Here is a 21,144-nt window from a genome sequence, read left to right as displayed (position 1 = left end):
GTTTTATTTTCGAGTGCCAATACTTTTGTTACTGTCAATATAATCTTTCCAGTTCAGGTTTGGTTTTCAATGACAAATTATATTTTCAATGCCAAACCTAAAGTCACCGTCCTGGCTCCTTACCATGTCACCCAGTGCAATGGCATGGCTCCTTAATGTGTTTCTATAATTTTTTTTGGCAACGGTGGAGCTTTGTGGCACGGAGGAATGAGATACACTAATGTTCAAAGGTTTGTAATCTCCTGTTACAAAAGCTTGATTGGGAACGGTCAGATAGCTGAGAGGACTACACTGTATTTCTGAATGGTCTTTCATACTTTTAGAAAGTCCTCTTTACAAATAGATATTATTTTGTATGAAGGGTTTGTTATGTATATGAAGAACCAAACACTGTCAATGGTTCAACCAGACTGAAAATTGACAGGGCAGAAAGAGACAAAGATCCCTCTGAGCAACAGCTGAATAAGAAGAGAAGAAACCAGCAGTCATTGGTACAAGAAACTGGAAGCTTAGCATCAAAGTCTTACAGCAGTTTTCTCCCCATTTAATTATTATTCTTTTGGGGCCAAAACTTTTTCATAGGAAATAATACATTTGGTGTCTGAATTATACTGTTTTATCTGCTAAAATAGCCATTATTGAAGGAAAATAGAAAAACATCAATATAGCAGGTGATTCCAAACCTTTGAACGGTAGAGCACACCAGACTTTGATTCCCCCAGAATACTTGTTGGTTCAGGCCTTTAGTGGAATTGGTTGACAATAGGAGAAATAAAGAATGTCACCCAACTAATCCTTTAAATGACTCTAGAAAACCTACATGTGACTATAGAGTTATGCAGTTTGGCCAGTAGATGGCAGTCATTGATGTTAGTGGCACAATTGCAAATGGACTAAAAAGAAACCAAAACCTGCAGGCTTTATTTCTTAGAAAACAATATAGAAAACAACCTTTTTGTTATGTTTTGATCACATGATTGTTTATCACAATCATTCTATATACATGTGGCATTAGTTATTCACCATGATGAGATTTGTGCCCGACCTTGTTCAATTTGCCTATTGAACTAGACTGTCACTTCCACTGTCTATGACAAATTAATTGAAATTAAGCAGTTTAGATGGAATACAGGAAGGAGAATGGCAGCAGCAATCAAACCTATTACTTTCAAACAGTACATGGATGATAAAAGATAAATAGCCCTCATACATCACTTAACAATGAAGTGGTGTCAGTTATTTAATGAGATGCAGACACCGATGGTACATTGTACGGAGAATGTCCTAATTCAGGTGCTTACAATAATAACAATAACAGCTTTCATTTGAGGTAAATTAGATTTTTGTTTTGTTTGGGTGGATCACAATAAGTGGTCACTCGTGGTCCATTAACAAGGTTCATTGTTGCTGAAAAGGAGACCTCTCTTTCTCTCTTTTGAAGGAGCAGTGGTAGGCATCTATGGTGGGAACGGCACCACATCTGTTTTTGCACTTTTGTCGACCCGTACCATTGTTTCCCCCTCTCTTTCCTGCAGACACAGCCTGATAGTCATTTCCCTCCAAAATAGAAAAGGGGCATTCTTCATTTTTAATGTCATTAACCTGTGCAGATTGATGCCCACCAAGTGTGGGTCCGCTTCCAAAGTACATTGTTTCAGAGGAAAATGACCATGACATTTTCTCACAAAAGCCTCCATTTCATAGAGCCAAAGCAGTGAACACAGTCCCATTCCTATCATCATGTTCTCATAGTCCTCACTGCTGCCTCCTCAAAGCCTTTTCACACATTGCCATTGCATAGTTTACAAACCCAATGGGCATTCCTCATTCAAGCGAAAGATTCCTATTTAAGCAACTCCATTCATCCCTCTTAACTATATTTTACACCTACCTCACTCAAAATATTGCAAAAGGATATTTGAGTGCAGTCCAGTATGGCCAGTTTTTTTCATTTCCCCATTCAGTGTTTGTCACAACATTTTACTAGCTTTTGTATTTAGGTGTCTGTATCTTGGGCAAGAAATATTAGGCTGTGGTGTTTGGCCAGTGTTGGAGGCATCATGTTCAGCTGCATGTTGTCTATAATGCATTCTCCAACTTGTTTGAGTCTGAGTCATTAGAGAGACATCCCTTACCCTTTTGGCCTCATCGAAGTGAAGGGCCCTACACCTAGGCAACCTCCCCCCCTGACGCACAACATAACGGCAGGAGAATTAGCCTCCCCTCGTCCTCCCAGTAAGCACAACAAAGAGGCTCTCTGCTATTTATTTTAATGAGATCTTTTCATCACCATCAGAAAGAGCATTTCAGCCTGCAATTTTCAAGCCATTTCATAAGCTGAAAATTGCCGTTTGTAAACCATTCCCCCGCTAGTAGCTCTCAAATACACTCTCATTAGTGAGCCTGGAGGTAAAAAATACGAAAATGATCTGTAAATACAGGCACATAATCCCCCTCATCTGTTTCAATTTCAGAAGTCTCTGATAAGGCCTAGCTCTCTTTGTCCGAGGACATCATCATTCTAATAATGGTCTAATGCCTCTTGTTCCTTTGACCTCTAAGTAAAGGCCTATGTGACATTCAGGTGTCTGTAAAACTTCCTTTGGATATGGAAATGTTGCTGCTTACCAACAATTAAACCAATTACTAATAATATGATTGAGACTGTTCTATGCATAAAAGGACATACTCTTTGATAATTCCATTTAGTTTCGTATCTCCTATTTGCCTAATTGATTGAGCTTAGCAATAGAGCTATAACTTACTGATGCAAATATTAGTCTGAGGCTAGTTGTATTCAACATAGGATCTTTATTGCTATTATCTTTCTTTAACTTCGCAGCCAGCTGCTCACTGATGATCTCTACTCTGAGCTACGCTATGACCCCAACTGGAGGACCAACCTGAGGGGAGCCGGCTGCTTCAATGAGAGTCCACGGACATCTGTCGAGGAATATTACCATGTCCCTAAAGAGAAATCTAGACAGTCAAGTGGTGACAGCCAAGGAGTCAGAATAAAAGCAGGATACAGATACATCATCGACACAAGTCCAGCTGCTGTGGTGACTCCTCATTTGACTGGGGATGAGTCTGACCAGCCGTACCGCCTACACCCACAACATGGTCAGACTAGCTCAGTAACAGCTCCCCACTGTCACAACCATGCTTTACAACTTGGATCACCAGAGGCTGACCATTCAAAGCCATCCTGCATTTTTACTAAAGATGACAGTGACAAGCATTCACTAAAAGGATTCAAAAAGATGCGTGGAAATAACTGTGACAATGCTGGGGAATACAGCAGGTCTCCTGAGCAGCCCAAGGATATACATGCTATGTTCAAGAACATCCAAGAACGCACACAAGGGGGACCCACTCAAATACAGCAAATGAGCACATCCATAGTTCCCAAGGTTTTATTGAACAAAAAGCTTGAAAGACTGACCGAGGACATAGTGGAACGCAACAAAATAACCCTGGGGCGCAACACACCCAAATGGGGCTCCTATGTGAGTGTGCATGCACTTAACCGGGAGATGCCTCATCATGTCAATAAGGTGTGTATATAACTTGATAATTTAGAGTTTTCTCAACCAATAACATCTGGTTATGGTTCAAATCACTGAATGAGAATTTTAATCTTTGAAATGCGATATCAAACTTTTAGACAGCTCTGTGTTGGTCACTCTCCTGAAACACGTTGCAATTACAGAAACAGACACCAGGAGCTGCACTAACCTTGACAATGATTCCTGGGCTGCCGAGCTCTTGTTACACACACATGATTTAAGAGTAGGTTTCACTGTGGACAGACTACCAAAAAATACTGGAATAAAATGTAAAATATGGATTTTTTTTTTTTTTTAAATCTCGCTTTAAACCGTGACAGTTGAGTTTTTGCGATCCCTCCTCTGGCTTTGTGTGGTGATGGACAGATTAACTACATCTATTGGATCTACTAGCTTCTATGAATTTCCTTTTTTTCTTTACGATTCAAGATTGAAGATACTTTATTGTCATTGTGTGGAAACAACTAAATTGCTTTGGTGGCAATCAGTGCGTGTAATAGTGCTGATAGTGCTGTGGTATGTTATGTAACGACTTAATCCATTGAACCCTGGCTACTTTCACTTACAGTATTAAGATGTTTTAAACACAGAGGTCAGTTGTGGGGCTTTTCAGTGCACATACACAACACCTTGTGTTTTTTTTAATATTTTTCAGGGATCTGTTTTGCTGTGCACTCAGGTGATAAGAAAAGTAGCAAAGTGTCAGTGTATTTACTCCTGAAATCTTATTCTGATCTTGGAGACACTATTAATGGGCAGTGGCTTGACTGCAGCTTTTCCCCCGAGCAGAATATAGGCCAAGATTGTTTGCTTCTTTGTTTTGTCTTTTTCCTTCTGCATGAGCCAGGCTTTTGCTCATTTAGTAATATTGTTGCTATCTACATGCCCTTTTATTGTCATCTCATACATAAGAGAATATCCTATGATGTTTGCCCTGACCCAGTCTGGAAAATTAATTTGGCAGAGGCGCATTGCTGTTTTCATCTGCCTTCTTCTCCACTATATGAAAAGAGCCATGTCTGGCTATGCAGTGCTTATTATGAGTTGATGTGTACAACAAGAACATCAGAGACGCATGGTTACCAATAGGCTCTTAGACTTCCCTGCACCTGGCACAGTGGCATAATTGGTCGGGATGGCCCGCATTCCCCATTTGTTGGGCCACAAGACTGTTTGCTGGCTATAATACCCCCAACCATCTGAGCCCCAGCCCTCTACAATGTCTCATATCATCACCATTTACATAGTCAAGAGCCGTTAGCTTTGTGCAATGGTAAACAGAGCCAGAGCCTTTCCCTCTCTGGAACCCTTGTGTTTTGTCATTTCCCTCTGAATTCGCTTATTAGTTTTCCATTGCCCTGTCTCCCCAAAGACATGTCTTACTTAATGGGGGACATAGGGCACAAAAGAAGGGGCACACATTTGCATGTAGTCTACTGTTTCTTCATAGGATTAATCTATGAATTGTAAGGGCAACAGTATAATGTGTCAACAAAGCTGATCGGAAATAGGCTTAGAGCTTAGTCATTTTTTAAACCATATTTTAGAACCACACTCACCAAAATAAAATTATATCTATGTAAAAACTGCAGTTGATTGCAGCATTGTGATTAATGGACAATCCACCCCAAAACAGAATAAACGTGTGTGTGAACATGAGCAGGTTTCTGAAAAACAAAGTCTTTAGATGCCATCATCATAGGTCTTCTCCTGTGTTTTTGAATAATTATTAAATTAGAGGCTGAATTAAGCGACTCTGTGGCAAGTGCTCAAGTTACATTTAGTTTAAATGCACACCGAAATCAAATGCACAAACGTGTAATTGAGTCTACAGAGTCACAGTTCTGAGTTAGTTATTAAGACAGCATCCTCTAGTTATGTCTCATGATCAAATGGAGTTTGGAATAAGGCTGTTCATTTTCACACACTAAATGAAATATTGATGATCAAAGAAGTAACATATAAGAATTGTGTTGTCTTCTCCCTTCAGTATTTTTGGAAATGTAATATTAAAGGTCAGAGAGAGAAACAAAAAACAACTTTTCATAATAAGGATAACCACATATATTTTACCCAAAGCTTTCTTGTCCGTAACTCCTTGCAAAAGACAGCAACACTTCATGTACAAATCACATCAGTTTCACAAATCAATACGAGTCCAGAAAAGTCAGTTGTTACTGGGCCCTTTTTAAAATACCCCATTTGGTCTTTTGAAGAGTGCAGCCATCTGAAGGCAACTTGTGATAATTAGACGTGTTATTAAATGTACACAATTTCCTAATGCAGCAAATGTTTAGCTCAGCCAAGTGGCAGAGTGGAAGTAGCAATGATTGGCTTCATCGGGGTTTGGGCCTCCTTTGATAAAGACAGAAGTAGCAGATCAATCTTCTGCTATTGCACTCACCCCTTAGAGCCCCTACTCCTCCTGCAGGCCCTCACTTCAAAGCCAGGGCAACATAATGTACAATCTTTTAATAGCTTTAGACCAAAGCTCCGGGGAGCTCTCTGCCACTGTATACCCTGCCTCAGTCTAAACACCTAATCAAGATTACCTGGGCTGGCCACAATAGCAGCTAAATGCAATTCAAGATCCACAGCCCCTTTGAAGTCTTCATTGCGAAAAGCAGATGTTTCCCGGGTACAGGAGGTAATACAGCTTGCTGCAATTGCCAGACTTTGTTGTGACATCGTCTCGCAGAGAAGCAATTACGGGCCCCCCAATTTAGTAAAAAAGATATTACACAGCTTACCATGCTCAACATGCAATACAGGCTTGATCATTTGCTCCAACTGATTGGTATGTTTATAATGGGTGACAAAAGGCAATGGTAGGGGGAATGGTTAAAGGTGAGAGGAGGCGCAAAGTGTTTGTGTGTGTGTGTGTGTGTGTGTGTGTGTGTGTGTGTGTGTGTGTGTGTGTGTGTGAGCGTGTACACTGCTGGACATACAGTAGTCACTGACACCTGCTCCTGATCTCCAAACGACTGCTCTATCCTCATTGATCATCTGTAACAGCACCCAAATTTCTAAAAGTCTGTCTGTCATTTCAATCTCTATCAAGCTGCTGAACTCCAATAGTAAATCTTAGCACAACAGAGCAAAGGGCAATAAAAACACCAGCACTTTTTGCACCTAACAACAATTTTTACTGTCACCTTTTAAGATGTCATATTGTCTGTCTGTCTGTCTGTCTGTCTATCTATCTATCTATCTATCTATCTATCTATCTATCTATCTATCTATCTATCTATCTATCTATCTATCTATCATCAATGGGGATTATATTTGCTAATAATATGTTGGAATCATGTTAAGACATTTTTTGAAAAAACCTTTCAAATATTAACAATAATTTGGACTTTGCAGTGACATTGCAGTGACTCTGAGGACCCCCTAGGGGTCCCGGATCCCCTGTTGAAGATCCCTGTGCTAGACCATACAGCGTACATAAATGAAACAGCATGCGGTCTAGGTGGTTTGTCCAACAGTGCTCTGAATTCCTCTCAGCATAATAGCAGCGTCTGAGCCTATTAGATTCAATCACAAACACACTTATTGATGGATATCAATAAGTGTGTTGGATCCACTCATTCCTTGTGACCTTCACCTATTCAAGCTCACAGAATTGATGGCATTCAGTGAAAAAGTCTTCAGCCCGTCAATACCATCGACCCACTCAGATGGTCCTCTGCCGCTGAGGGGAGTCCTGAAGTTAACTAAATGATTTTCATTACAGCATTAACAGAACATATTTCCCTGCCGCAAACAGGTACATTAGGAACAACTGAAACAGTAAATTGATGTAATATGATGTGGTCAAGTAAGACAGGCGTTGATAGTAATGGATGCAGTATTGATAGCCCTCAGTGGGTGTTGTTGTGTAGGTTTTAATGGGCTTCAGTAAAGGCTTCAGTTCCCAGTGTATAGACAGAAAAAAATATAAAGAACTTTTCTTCCACCATTCTCCAGTATCAGCATGTTGCTTTCTCTGTGTTCTGTCTAAAGGGGCATGGTACTCTGAAGAAGACAGCCAGTGCAGAAAGTCAAGAGGACAGTTCAGACCCCAAGCCAAAAACACAGCAGTTGAGGGTAAGACACTCTTGTTCTTTGCACTTGGTGGACATGTCAGCCCAAACAGTAGTGTGAAAATCTAGTAAAATCTATTTTTTTTTTTGCGGTATTTGTGTGTATGGAAGCTTGATTGCCTAATTTCCTGCAAGGGCCACCTAGCTGCTGCGCAGTTGGGACACTATCTCCTTGGCTTTTAATTTCCTTTAGGGAATGTGGACACAATCACTGGTGGCGTTGTTGCACCGGGGCTTGCCAGAGATGATTTAAAAAAAAAAGAGAGAAAAAAGAAAAGAGGAGTCTGAGTGAAAAAGGAGAGGATTGGAGAAGCATTATTATTTTTGAGCACTTGAGCAGCCACCTTGACGCTGCCAAGCAGATGAGAATAAATATTTTCCCTCTGGAATGGGCAAAGCTGATGTTTGCTAAATCAGCAGCATTAGATGCATGAGACACTCGCTCATAGACCTCCTGCTAAATAATTTGGTGGGATCATGCAAAGAAGAGCTCCAGCACTTCTTGCACTTGGAAAGAATTGTGCCTCTTATTGAGAGCTCATGTTTGTCTGTTGTTGTTTTGTGTGGTTTGAATGGGTAGATTTAGAGTTGATGCTTTGTGCTCCACACCACCTTCAGAAATAGACCACACTATACTGTGCATGTTAGCACATCTCACAGAAAAGCTTTCAAAATGGATTTAAAAAGTCAACATTCACATCAGCAGTCTTTGAATATGATGATGGCAAAATTAGACCCATATTTGGAGTTTCTTTGCTGGTATTAAAACAGTATTTCAGTTGCGTATTATAGGGACTATATCTGTTATTACATGCCTATTTGTTTTGGTGGAGAAATATGCTTGGATTTTACCATATGTTTGGGTTTTGTGAATTAACACCCCTGCACACCAAAGTCACTAAATCCTTTAAATCAATCCTGTCTATATCAGTACTCCTTTATTGCTGTGACATTCTACATCAATGAAAAATGTTATCCTCAAACTGTTAATCCTGCTCTAACCCCAGGTCACCCAGATCAGTGAAGGGAAGAAAGCCCAGCGGAAAGAAAACCCCAACCGCCCTCTACAGCAGCAGCAGACCCCTGCCCTGGGGGTCAGCGCTGAGTGGGGGGGCCGTCTGAGCTCCCCATTGGCAAAACCAGCCACTGCAGGTCAGCCAAACCCTCAGAAGACGACTTCATCACAGCCTTTGGTCCCCAACATCCACCTCAACATCAACCTCAACACTTCATCCCATCTCCTTCCGTTAATCCAGCAGAGGGGCCAGGAAGACATCATCGGTTTAGCATCTCTTCATGCTTGTCCTAACTGGAGCCCTGCATCTGAAGTTGAACTTGCCCTGTCCCCTGGATATCAACTAACAATTCCAGGAAGGTCCTCCCAGACGTCTCAGAAAGGTGTAAGCACACATCTCCACCACCAAAACCTGGAGAGTAGCCCCGAACAATGGCAAAGGTGAACCATTTACTGTATACAGATTTTTTTCTAACCAAAGATAAAAAAGACATTACATTCTCTACAACAATCTCATTAGGGAAATTGGACCAAATAATATCAGTCAGATAGAGCAAATAAGGTTAAAATCAAACAAAATACTGGACACACTACAGCAATCACAACACAACAGTCAACTAATGACAAATGACAGCATACTTGTGGTTTATGTAAAATGACTAGCACTGTGGCAAAGACATTTAGTCTGATATACCATATGAGAATGAATAAGAATATAGGCGTATGCAATATATAAAATAATATAATATGAAAAATACTTTTTTGTTCATTAGTCTATTATCATAGACTATGATGTATCATCATACATCCGTCCTTGAGTGATCCGATCACAAGTGGACAGCTCTGAGTACAGGTGGAAACGCCCCCAGGATGCATTGAGGACACAATGAGATCTGATCACTCACACCACATGCAGAGGTGGTCTGAGTCACACATTCTTATAGCATTGTGTACGGGTGTCGTGTCCTGGGCCGCAGAGAGGGCCGCCTACTCAACTGTAAGCAGAACTACGTACTCGTATTTCTCATGTCATGGGTTGCTTGGTAAAGTTAGCCGCCGGTATACAATGACCTTATTTTTAGTTTCATAAAACGTCCCGAATTCACAAACATGGATAGGATATTACTACAGACCTTCTTGCTCTTACGTCGCAACAGCTGATGTTACTATTTAGTAGTCTCAATTTTGCCTAGTGTATATCGACGAGACTACACATTGCCAGACCTTCCTCCACAGCGCTGCCAACGCTGGAAAGCAGCGGCTGTATAACGGTGGAGCGGTTTCATTTTCTATAAATCCTTTACAATAAAAGTTCTATTATGAAGCAGCAAAATCAGGAAATGTTGGGTCTTCATCAGCAGTAATGTAACACGACTCCTATGAGCAAACACGAACCGGTAAAATAAAGCAGATCATATAGAAACTAAACTTCAAACCACAGAGATTCAGTTAAAAATGTACTGAGAGCTAAATACACTGAGACTTTTTAAAAAACGCCGTTCTCTTCCGCCGCCCGTCAGTAGACTTCCTTATGTTGGCACACAGACATTCATTAGTTCTCATTTCTATTGTATGATTTATGTGAGAGTAACAACTGCCATTTTCAGACACACACACACACACACACACACACACACACACACACACACACACACACACACACACACACACACACACACACACACACACACACACACAGCCTACAGGTATGTGCAAACAGAAATGATGTCCGTGTTTATTTGCATATAGAGCGGGGAAGTGAGATCCGATCAAAAGTGGTCACTCAGGACGCTTTTGGAGACCAATTCTGCTGCCAGGTGGGAACACCTGTACTCAGAGCTGTCCACTTGTGATCCAATCACTTATGACTGATTGGATTTTAATACCAGGTAGAAACAGCCGACATGGGACTTAGTATTTATCCACCAATAACTTTGTGTTTCAGGACAGCTGCGTTGAAGTGGCCATTATCCTGTGAAGGGGAGGACCAGAAGTGTCCAAATGAGGTTCAAACTAAGCAATTTCCACAAAAGCTCCCCAGGACACCCACCACCACTTTTTCGGGCTCCTACACAGTTCTGCCCCCTATAACAGAGTCAATGGCAGGAAAAGAGCCTGAGCTGAGCCCTGGTGTGAACACAGCCTACCCCATCCATAGAAGCAGCTCTGACGGCTACCTGGGTCAGATGGAGAAACAGAAGCAGCTGAGGGCCAGAGTCACTTACAAGGTCAGTGAGCTTCGCTTGTGTCCCAAAAGGAGGGATACTGAATGTCCACAGCTTTTTCATCTACTGTAGAACAGTTATATTAGTGTTTCATCAGTGTGTCTGCCATCTGATCTGAGATGTCACACAGATAAAAAAGAAAAGTCCATCTTAGTATTTGTTGGAAATGCATGCATTTAAACTATGTTTTAACAGAGCTCAAGGGGTACAAAACTCACTCAACACATACTGAATAATAACGGTCCTGTTAGAAAAATAAGAACTCATTATGCAGTTTCACCTAACAAAAGTGACACATGAATTCTTCAATTGAGAGGCATTCCCCTTTAATCCCCACGTACATGAGAGGTTACACAAATAAATGCCCCTTTGAAGTCCCAAATAATCCCCTCAGCTGTCTCCATGCAGGGACAGCTTAATCCAGCAGGAGTGTTCTGGTGACTAAGGGCACAAAACATCAGGTTAATTGTCTAGCTCCACTAAGCTACACTTAATTGCTATAAGATGATGACTATATAAACCACAGAGCTGCAGGCTCTGAAAAGCCATTTAAAGATGTGTTAGAGGATAAGGTGATTAGAAGGAAGAGAGTCTGTGAGGCGCAGGGCCACTAAAGATGCCCATTTGCATTTAATGATTTGGCTGTTGTTGCTTTTTCCCCTCTCCTTTGGGTTTGCCAGGCTGAGATGGGTCATGATGTGACTCAGCCCTGCGCAGGGTATATTTAAATACAGGTGACTGTCGCAAAAATACTTCTTGCTGTACTAGTTTAGTCTCACTTGTGAATCTAACCCAAAACAGCATTGGTGCAAACTGATTACAAACAAACAAAATATTGATATTTTAGAGATGATGATGCCTGTTTTGCTGCCATTCTTTAAGTGCCATAATACAAGAAGATGATCTCTGTGTGCTGAGAGCTTTTTTTTAGTACTCATCATTTTCATAATGATAAGACATATTCAATTTTCTTTTTGGGGCATTTCCGCCTTTAATGGATAGGACAGTTAGATATGAAAGGGGAGAGAGAGGGGGAAGACATGCAGGAAAATCATCACAGGTCGGACTCGAACCCTGGACCTTCTGCGTCGAGGAATAAACCTCTATATATGTGCACCTGCTCTACCAACTGAGCTAACCTGGCCACACAGGTGAATGAGTTTTTACCCCGCTGTGACAGCAGAGGCCACTAAAAACACTGCGGCCATTGTGCCATCATCACTTATTTGCCGTTTTTTTGAAGAAAAAAAAAAACTTTGGACACTCAGCTGTCGTGTTATCAGCGATACCTGTTGATCTCTGGCTTCTCCAGGTGGAGCTTCCACTGTGGAGCCTGCTGCGAGGGGGCTGCTGGAATTTAAAGTTTACAGATTGCATCATTACTGTTTCGCATTGGGTTTAAATCCAGAATCCAGTACAGTTACAGTAGATCGCCCTCAGTGTTCAAATTTGTCAAAATGACGGACGACCCTCAGATTTGTTTCATTGTTAAAACAATTCAGTAAAATGATACCCTTGCACATGGCTGGCCATCTCAGCAAATGATACTTCTCACCCAAAATGTCTCCAACAGCACGGAAACAGGGAAATTTAGGTATGGACACAGACAGCTTGATTATATGTGTGTCATATGTATTGTTACATCAACTAGCAATTGAGTTTGGTAGACCCAAGAAAGGCTAGGAAGTATGATTAAGTGCTTAGAGTTGTACTCACACTGGAGCCTTCACATATCCGTCCTGCAGTGCACAACACTCCTCACCCCTTGACCTCCCATCTCTCCCACCATGTTAGCCATCATGTCTGACGAGATTACAGGCTCAATTTGTAAAGCAGCCTTGCTGCAGTGCCTGGGCATGAAAGCAGATGAGCGTGACTTAGGGGTTGGAGAGAGAGGGGAGAGGGCTCGGAAAGAAAGGTACCCTGTTGTGTCCATGGTGGATGGCTAAAGCAAACTGAAATCCTCCTTCCGAAAAGAAGCCAGTACAATCTAGAATGATTAGCTCCCTTTTGTCTGGGGCAGCTTGTGGATTGCATGCACCCATGCACACACGCACGCACGCACTCACACACACGCACACACACACACACACGCACACGCACACGCACACACGCACACGCTTCAACTTCAGCTCACCATCAATGTCCCTGCGAAAAGTACTGGAACTTTATATCAAAGCCTAATAAGGAATCACTGCATGTTGAGCAAAATCCTTTAAAAACTCACAGTTTGTCCTCTACATACTGTTTGTGTCATGTTCTGTCACTTTGGTCTTCCCTAGAGCTATGATCAGAGCCAAACAATCAGCCTCGACCCTGCATGAACCCGCATAGCTTCTGTCCAAGCACGTGACCAATTAAAAGCACACATTTCCACTATAAAAAAAAAAATATGTATACATTTTTTAAATATTAATGTTTTAGTATTTTCAGTGCAGTAACAGACATTTGTGATACTATCTCCGACAGGGTTGGGTTTGTGCAAGTGTCACTCTTTTTTTGGTGTTATAATCAATAACCTACTGTTCTGCATAATTTGAATATCAACATTGGACTATTGTCTCATTGATTTTTTTTTGTACATTTCAAAATCATGTCACTTCCAGTTGTTTAGAACTGTCCCGAGACTCACCTCTCACACGCACCTCTCAATAAAGGTATAATATGCAGGATTTTCCTTAAGAACAATGAATAAACTAATACTAGGGTTGTCAGTTGATTAAAATATTAAATTGTTAATATTCGCATGATGTCCGTAGTTAAACGTACAATATGTAATTTTCTGCCGCTAGGGGTCTCTCAGTCAAAACAATGGATGTAAAAGCGGACTTTTGATGACATCGTGAAATGGCGTGGGGTTAATTGCCGATTATGATATATCTGTTCACGGACGTTATAGTTTTTTATCCACGTTTATTAATGTTTAGTAACGGTTATTCATGTCATTCTGATAAAATAGCTGCAGTTTCCTCCACATAATTACGTTTTCTTGATTCGATTTGTATTGGTAGTTGACAAGTCAGCGAGCAAGCAAGCTAACATTAGCCAGCAGCTAAAACCACAATTTCACAATATATTTCACGTCAGTGTCACTTTTTGGATGTTAGTGTGAGACAGGGATACAGTAGTGTACCTCATCCATGTACAGTACATCAGTAGTAGTGAAACTATTCTTTACTTTCTGGCACCCTGTAGTCTATAGTTCACCGGAGTCCGCTGAATTATAATGTTTGATTTGATACAAAATGTTTGGTGAAGACAGTGTCACTCACAGTGAGGCTCTGTTTCGCCATGTTGCCTGCCAGGCATTTGTCTATCATTTGGTGTATTATTTGTGATTTAATTTTTAATGCACCATTTAAACCCAAGGAGAGACATCAAAATTGATCAAAATTACAGTCGGGGAACTTATTGTTTGAGCCATGGTTCAACAACGGTCAGCTTCAAATGAAGTTATCAAAAGTGTCACTTGATGTTTGACAATCACACTTGCAAAACATAAATCTCTCTCTCTCTCTCTCTCTCTCTCTCTCTCTCTCTCTTCCTCTCTCTCCCTCAGGCGTACAGTCTGAAAGACTACAAGCAGCTGAAGTCCGATATGAATCTGCGAGGCCTGGGCCCTGACTACTCGGCCATTGAAAAGACAGTAAGTATTGTAGTTAGGTGGGTTCATTAATCCAGAAACTGCTCCGATGGCTGTGAATTGTGAATGTTTTGTGGTATTGGTGAATATAATTTGGTAATGCTGCTCTTGGTTTTTGGAGGGGGGTACTATATCCTGTATTTTGGTTTGCAGTTGCTAATAGCTCAATTAATGTGGAAGTTTTTACCCCACACTGGGATCCTAAATAGTGGTTGTCCAATATGGGTTTTTCAACAACAATTTAGAGTGCAGGGCCGACGGCCGATGGCATCTGATAAAATACAACTACTTCATAATAATAACAAATGAGACCCTAAATTGCTGAACTTCAGTGAACATTTATTGTATGCATTGTCTATGTTTAGTCTGTGTTTAGTTGTAGGCTAGAACTAACAAGCGCTAACTTTGTTGTACAGCAGCCACACTGACAAGGCTGCCTGCAGATGTGTCTGCAGACATATTTTGTTAATCAGCCTCATAAGCGGTGTCATGCTGTTTATCCCAAAATGGCATTAATCTGCCCAATTAATCGGCCAACTGATTAATCACTAATCCTAACCATCCAGTAAAAAGTCTTACTTGGCTCATTTATCATAAAAAGCCAATATAAGGTCAATATGTAGGTAAGCTGAAAAATCATATAATAAAAGATGAAAAAAAATCCTAAATGAGAAATAGACCTGAACATTGAGAGGCTAAATTGTTAAAACTAAGTCAGACAAACCCCACACAAACAGGCAGACACACAAACTCACACAAAGTCAGTTCGGCGTTTGGCCACCGAAAGGTGCTTCTGCCCTTGGCCAGCCCATCTCATCCTCCCCAAACTCGTATTCCCATCACATGTGGAAAGCTGTAGGGCAATTTCACTGCCAGAAATATTTCTATTGACAAACAGTAAATCAGTTTAAAACAAAGCTAAAAGAAACGTAGTATGGATTGATTGAAAAAGATAGATGGTGTCACTCTTTGTTCCCACCGAGCAGGGCAGCTCACGAGCAGGGAGATGCACATCTGCCCCTGTAGCTTCCATGTCAGCTGTCTGGTATATTTTTATATGCATGTATCCATCTTAGGAGAGATTTTCACCAATATGAGGCTGAAATTAATCTGGAGACTAGCGTACATATTGTATTGCTTTTTATATTTGAGAGCCTCTCTGGCCTTTAATATTCTTTTCTAGACAAATACACTTGAAGATGATACAGAAGAACACAATACAAAAGCTGCCCTGTATACCAGGATGTTGTATTAATCTGCTGTGAGGCAATATCAGTTGTAAGGAGTGACTCACAGGAATTAGAATTTGTTTGGACATGATTAGCTGTCTTTCAGTCCGTCTTCTGTGCCTAAATCTGGATGTCCACTAGTGTCATTGTGTATCCACTGACCCTCTTCCAATTGTCCGAGTTCATCATTTAAAGGCTCCCATGCTGTTCCAAGGATACAATTACATTTACAAAGCAAATGAGAGTACCCCTAAGAAGTTAAGTGCTTTGTGCTGTGATGTATCTTTTGTCAATCCCCTGTTGTAAAAAGTGAGTATGTTTGGCCAATTTACACTAGATTGAGCCCTAGGCATCTCCAGGTCCAAGCCTATTAGTGAATGATATGTGTAAATGTTGATAGGCCAGCTGAATGGCTCGCTGTGTTTGGTTTTGGTTGGGCTGCGTGGAGAGGCTCTGCTGGGGGGGGGGGGTGCACAAAGAGAAGGGCCTTAAGGGAGAAATGGCTCAGTTAATTAAACCCTCTTTTATAATCTGCTTCTATTTCTCTCTCTCTCTCTCTCTCTCTCTCTCTCTCTCTCTCTCTCTCTCTCTCTCTCTCTCTCTCTCTTTCTCTTTCACCATCATCATGCTGAGAAAATGAAACGACAGAAGCTGTATTCAAATGTGATCCGCGAGCAGAACAAAACCATTAGTAGGATCCCCTTTCTACTGGCCAAGGACCCGGAAGGCAATGACAAGAAAGTTCCCAGGATGAAGGTGTGTGTGTGTGTGTGTGTGTGTGTGTGTGTGTGTGTGTGTGTGTGTGTGTGTGTGTGTGTGTGTGTGTGTGTGAAACCGAGCACGTGTCTTTTTCACAACAGGCATTTGTGGTTGTCTGTGAGAGACAAGTTGTGACCAAGCAATGTATCAAAGAAAGAGTGAGAATGTCACTGCATGGTTCCCACCTGGGAGCTATGTTACAGAGCTTTACTGTTGGCTGTTAGTGAGGGAGTTATCTGGATTCACTCAGCACACAACATTGTTGATCCTGGATAACTGCTCTCACACAGCTGGTTAGCAAAAGTGGTTCATTCATTACGGTAAAATACTGTATATTGAATAATGAATAACTTCACAGTTGTGCTCTTACTGTATGTGTATTTAATAACATATTATTGTGAATGAGTATAATCAACATAACACATCCAGAGAATTAAAAGCTAGTATGTTATTATATTACAGAAAGGAGCACTGCAGAGAAAGTGCAGATGAATGCTTAGCTTGATAAACCTAAAGTCTCATCATTGTTCACCAACAGAGTACACAGTGCATACTTTTTATCTTATTAATCGTTTTTATCTTACAATGTTGTTTTATAATGTTGCCACATGCTTTGATGGAATTTGAGCGCAATACACTAAACAGTCACTGTCAGGAATAAAATGACCATCAATTAATATGTAAGGTAATTTTATTCATAGCCAATTGCAAGGTCATCTTGATCAACCTGCTACCTGCTGCTTATTAGAAGTCCTGTGACAATGTGTGATACTATAAATTGAATCATGAAAACCCAGCCTGAGCGTGGTGCTCTTCTTGCCACTGTGCCGTGAATTTAGTGTTTTACTGTCTGTCAGGATCCTGCAGGACTGATGTTATCTTTCCAGTTGATCAGTTGATTGTTAGTCGGCAGGCTGCTTACACATGCCGTCTTCTGAACTTCCCTTGCTCCGGTGCAGGTTAGCCAGGCAGCTTAGGTTACCATGGTTAGCTCAACAACCCACTAATCTCACTTTGTAAAGTTCACATGAAACCTTGGTCCTTTCTCACAAAGCTTTTACATATTTCACAAAATGAAATCCACTAACAGAATTACACATAACATAACACGTACTGTATTATGTGCATCAGCAGTCTCGCATTGCCAGACCTTCCTCCACAGCGCTGCGGAGGAAGGTCTGGCTAGTCCACAGACAGCATTTGGCTCTGGTTTATTGGCATTTCTTTAAACCAATCACAATCGTCTTGGGCGGTGCTATGCGCCATAAGGAGGGTGTCTCTGCTAAATAGTCTCAGGAAGGAACTTGTTTTGGTGGAACGTGTACGTTCAAAGGTTGTTTTAGTCGTGCAACAGAAAACTCCGATTGGACAGATAGTCTAGCTAGCTGTCTGGATTTACCCTGCAGAGATCTGAGGAGCAGTTAACCACAGTCCTCACAAATCCACCAGAGGTTAGAACGCCAAAACAAAGAAAGAGGAAGGCGACGGACATCCGGCGGAATTTCCGTTGGCAACGGAGCAATCCTAGAAGTGAAATGTCGTGGATATAGACTAGTATATCAGTAAAGTTATAGAATGACATGCACCTTTGTACTGTACATTAGAGAAACACAACCATGACAACTTTGAAAAAGTCTACAGTGGACAGATGTTTTACAGACATTTCTGAAGGTAATGTAATATGTGGATCTCTGTCTCTCTCTTTCAATCTCAGGCCTTGGAATATGCCAAGACCATAGCCAAACCCCCTGTACAGGCTCAACCAAAACAGAGACCCAAACACCGGTCCGAAGGCTTCACTGAGCCCGCTCCTTACTTGGAAGACTTGGACGTCTCCCAGCTGGCCACACTGGACGTCCTTAGAAAACGGCATGAAGAAGAAAAGCAGGCTGTGGCACTCTTCAGAAAAGTACATGCTGTCTGAGGAAAGGTGCAATTCCTGTAAACAGTCCATGGAACCCGTGCTCTCATAGATAGTCACACTCCAAGATGTAGGAAACTTGTTGCTGCCTCATTTAATTTGCTAGGCCTAGTATCACATCAACATTCATTACCACATACATTTTTTACACATTTTTCAAAATAATTACAAAAAGATGAAGCAGCATCTGTGTTACTTTTAACATTGTGTGTCACCAGGTCAGATTTGGCAAAAAATCCATTGGCTCAATTCTTTCTAGTGTTTGTTTTCTCCATAGATGCCAGAGAATAGGTTTATAATGGTTGATTTTGTAGCTTGGATTTGTGCTTGCTTAAATCTTGGAGTAAATGGAGCCACAAAATCTCACAACTGCCACCAAGACACATAACACACAGTGGAATTGACGAATGAGACCCTAACTTCTTGACGTGTACTTTAAAAAAAAAAAGACTGTATCAAAGACTTTTTAGAACTGGTGTCTCTATTGCCCGTTAAAGGAACTTCAGTTTAAACCACGTTGGCATTGGCTTCACCACTCAGCTGTAGCTACTGGTTCCTGCTTCTCCTTCACAGCTCTGCGATCTTTGTATCATTACTTGTCTCCAGCATAGGAATGGACTATAGTTCAGAGTTTGATTTAGTCTGTTGTTGTTGTAGCAGCGTTTAATGGTACTGTCATGCATGATCAGGCAATGTTGTGCTTTCACTCCTTGAGTACAGTAATCATGTTTAATGACATTCTCTCCCTGACTGTGCACTTGAAATTGCTATCCAATGTTGCAAACAATGCAAAATAGAGCTTTTTAAACAATCTTAATATGATCTTCTCTATATGAAACGTTGCTGTTTTTTAAAACAAGTAAAAATATGTAGAGTGTGTGCCCCATCTAGGCTGAGTCCTTGGCCGCGGCCCTTTGCTGCATGTCATCCCCCCTCTCTCTCCCCAAAAGCCCAAAAATATAATCCTAAACATGTAAAGCACCCTAACAAATCAGTTCAAATTCAGAGTCAATATTAATAGAGTCAAATATTAGAGTCGCTGTGTACCTGAGGCAGGCTGAACAGGTAGTTAGATATTTTAGAAAGCTGCACGTCAGTGAAAATACATTTTAATTTGAAGGCACTCATTATGTTGTCTGATGTGACAAATCCTTATCTATGTGGCACCTATAGGAAAAAAAGCTATATTAAAAAAAGTGTGTGCATGTACAGTTTGGCATGGGTCTAAAAGGGAACAGGTGGATAACCCCCCCAAGAAATGAGTCTTTGCACTGTGGACTATTACATTAAACCTGATGTTCTTGAATTCTTATTCAGTTTGCTAAGATGAATGATGAAGCAGCTGTAGCTCTTAATTCTAAATCAGTCCTTTATGTTGTAATATATTTACACACACACACACACACACACACACACACACACACACACACACACACACACACACACACACACTCTCTGTCTCTCTCTCTCTCTGTCTCTCTCTCTCTCTCTCACACACACACACATGCAGTAACCATCTTATCCTTAGATTTGTATGCAATTCATTATATTGATTTAAGTAGTTGCACTTAGGCAATATTATTGTATATGTGAAATGATCAGACATAACTGTATGCATGTTCTGTATCTGCTCAACAGACGATATTAAACTGTGTCTCTCAGACTTTGTGTTTGCGGCAAGGACGAGGTGAACTTCACTGGAGACCTATTGGCCTTAATGAAATGAAGTGGTCGTAGTATGTCAACATGAGCAATCCTAGAACCAGTCTGCTTCCAACTATCCCACACCACTAGCTAATGCCCACCCTCTCTTTTTCATGGAAGACACAGGTGATTCCCGTATTGTTATTTTAGCCACATTATAAATGTCTCCTCTCACCCAATTGCACATGGTTACACTGTTTGAATAAAACCACACACTCTTTGTTGTGGGTCTGTTTGTCTTTTCTTTTCCAGTGTAGAAACTCCTGCTCAAATGAAGATGCCACTTTGAAGGTCCCAGTCCTTGGTGTTGTAGCCATATTCCAAGTAGTAACTCCTCCCTAACACAAAAACACTCTCAAGCAGCTCATTTTACTAATTGAACCCTCAGATCATTATCAAAGCACTATTTACCTCTGTGCAATATTTTAATTAGATTATAGTCTCTATTTAACCCATCATGGACTCTTTGAAGCTCTGTGTTTTTAGTGTTAAGTCCTCAGATGCGTGGTTGGAAACAAATGACAGAGCCCTTTTTAATTTAATGAGAAACACTGCCTATCCAGACGGAGTCTCTTTGCATCTTTTTTAGGTCCCACCTACTCATTTTTGGCCATTGAAATCCAGTTAATTGAAGGAGTCTTTCACCGCTATACATGAAGGAGGCCAAATTAGCATCCCTTTCTGCCCATTGGGAAGCTAAGGCAGACGTGGACGCTTTGATGTGAGAAGCACGCTTTCAGAAAGCGGCAGGCTTCCTGAAAATGAGCTGATGGCCCTGCTATTAGGTCCAAATGCAGATGCGTCCATGTGTTGCAAAACGCTTAATCTTTTAATTGATCACCTTCTGCATGGCCTATTCTCCAAATAGTTTTTTCCCCCCTCACGGCCTGTTAATCACAATCACATTTTCAAGATGACATGAATTGCTTTTCAAAAGGCAGGAAAGGATGGCAAATCCAAGAGAGGATTTGATGTTATTGTGCTAATGATGCCC

At 41.1% G+C, this 21,144-nt stretch overlaps 1 protein-coding gene across 1 annotated transcript in view; it reads left to right on the top strand.

Moving 5' to 3' along the window:
• jhy (junctional cadherin complex regulator) overlaps nt 1-19,915 on the top strand; it is a 31,196-nt gene extending 11,281 nt beyond the window's left edge. The window contains exons 3-9 of the mRNA XM_078266692.1: nt 2,843-3,557; nt 7,575-7,658; nt 8,662-9,110; nt 10,615-10,897; nt 14,454-14,539; nt 16,393-16,522; nt 18,240-19,915. Coding sequence (XP_078122818.1) covers nt 2,843-3,557; nt 7,575-7,658; nt 8,662-9,110; nt 10,615-10,897; nt 14,454-14,539; nt 16,393-16,522; nt 18,240-18,449 — 1,957 coding nt within the window. The 3' untranslated portion in view covers nt 18,450-19,915. The remainder of the gene's footprint in view (nt 1-2,842; nt 3,558-7,574; nt 7,659-8,661; nt 9,111-10,614; nt 10,898-14,453; nt 14,540-16,392; nt 16,523-18,239) is intronic.
• The last annotated feature ends 1,229 nt before the right edge of the window (nt 19,916-21,144 follow it).

The sequence above is a fragment of the Sander vitreus genome, chromosome 13 (assembly GCF_031162955.1).
Source record: "Sander vitreus isolate 19-12246 chromosome 13, sanVit1, whole genome shotgun sequence".
In the NCBI taxonomy this organism is placed as follows: domain Eukaryota; kingdom Metazoa; phylum Chordata; class Actinopteri; order Perciformes; family Percidae; genus Sander; species Sander vitreus.
This window is presented reverse-complemented; position numbering and strand designations above follow the sequence as displayed.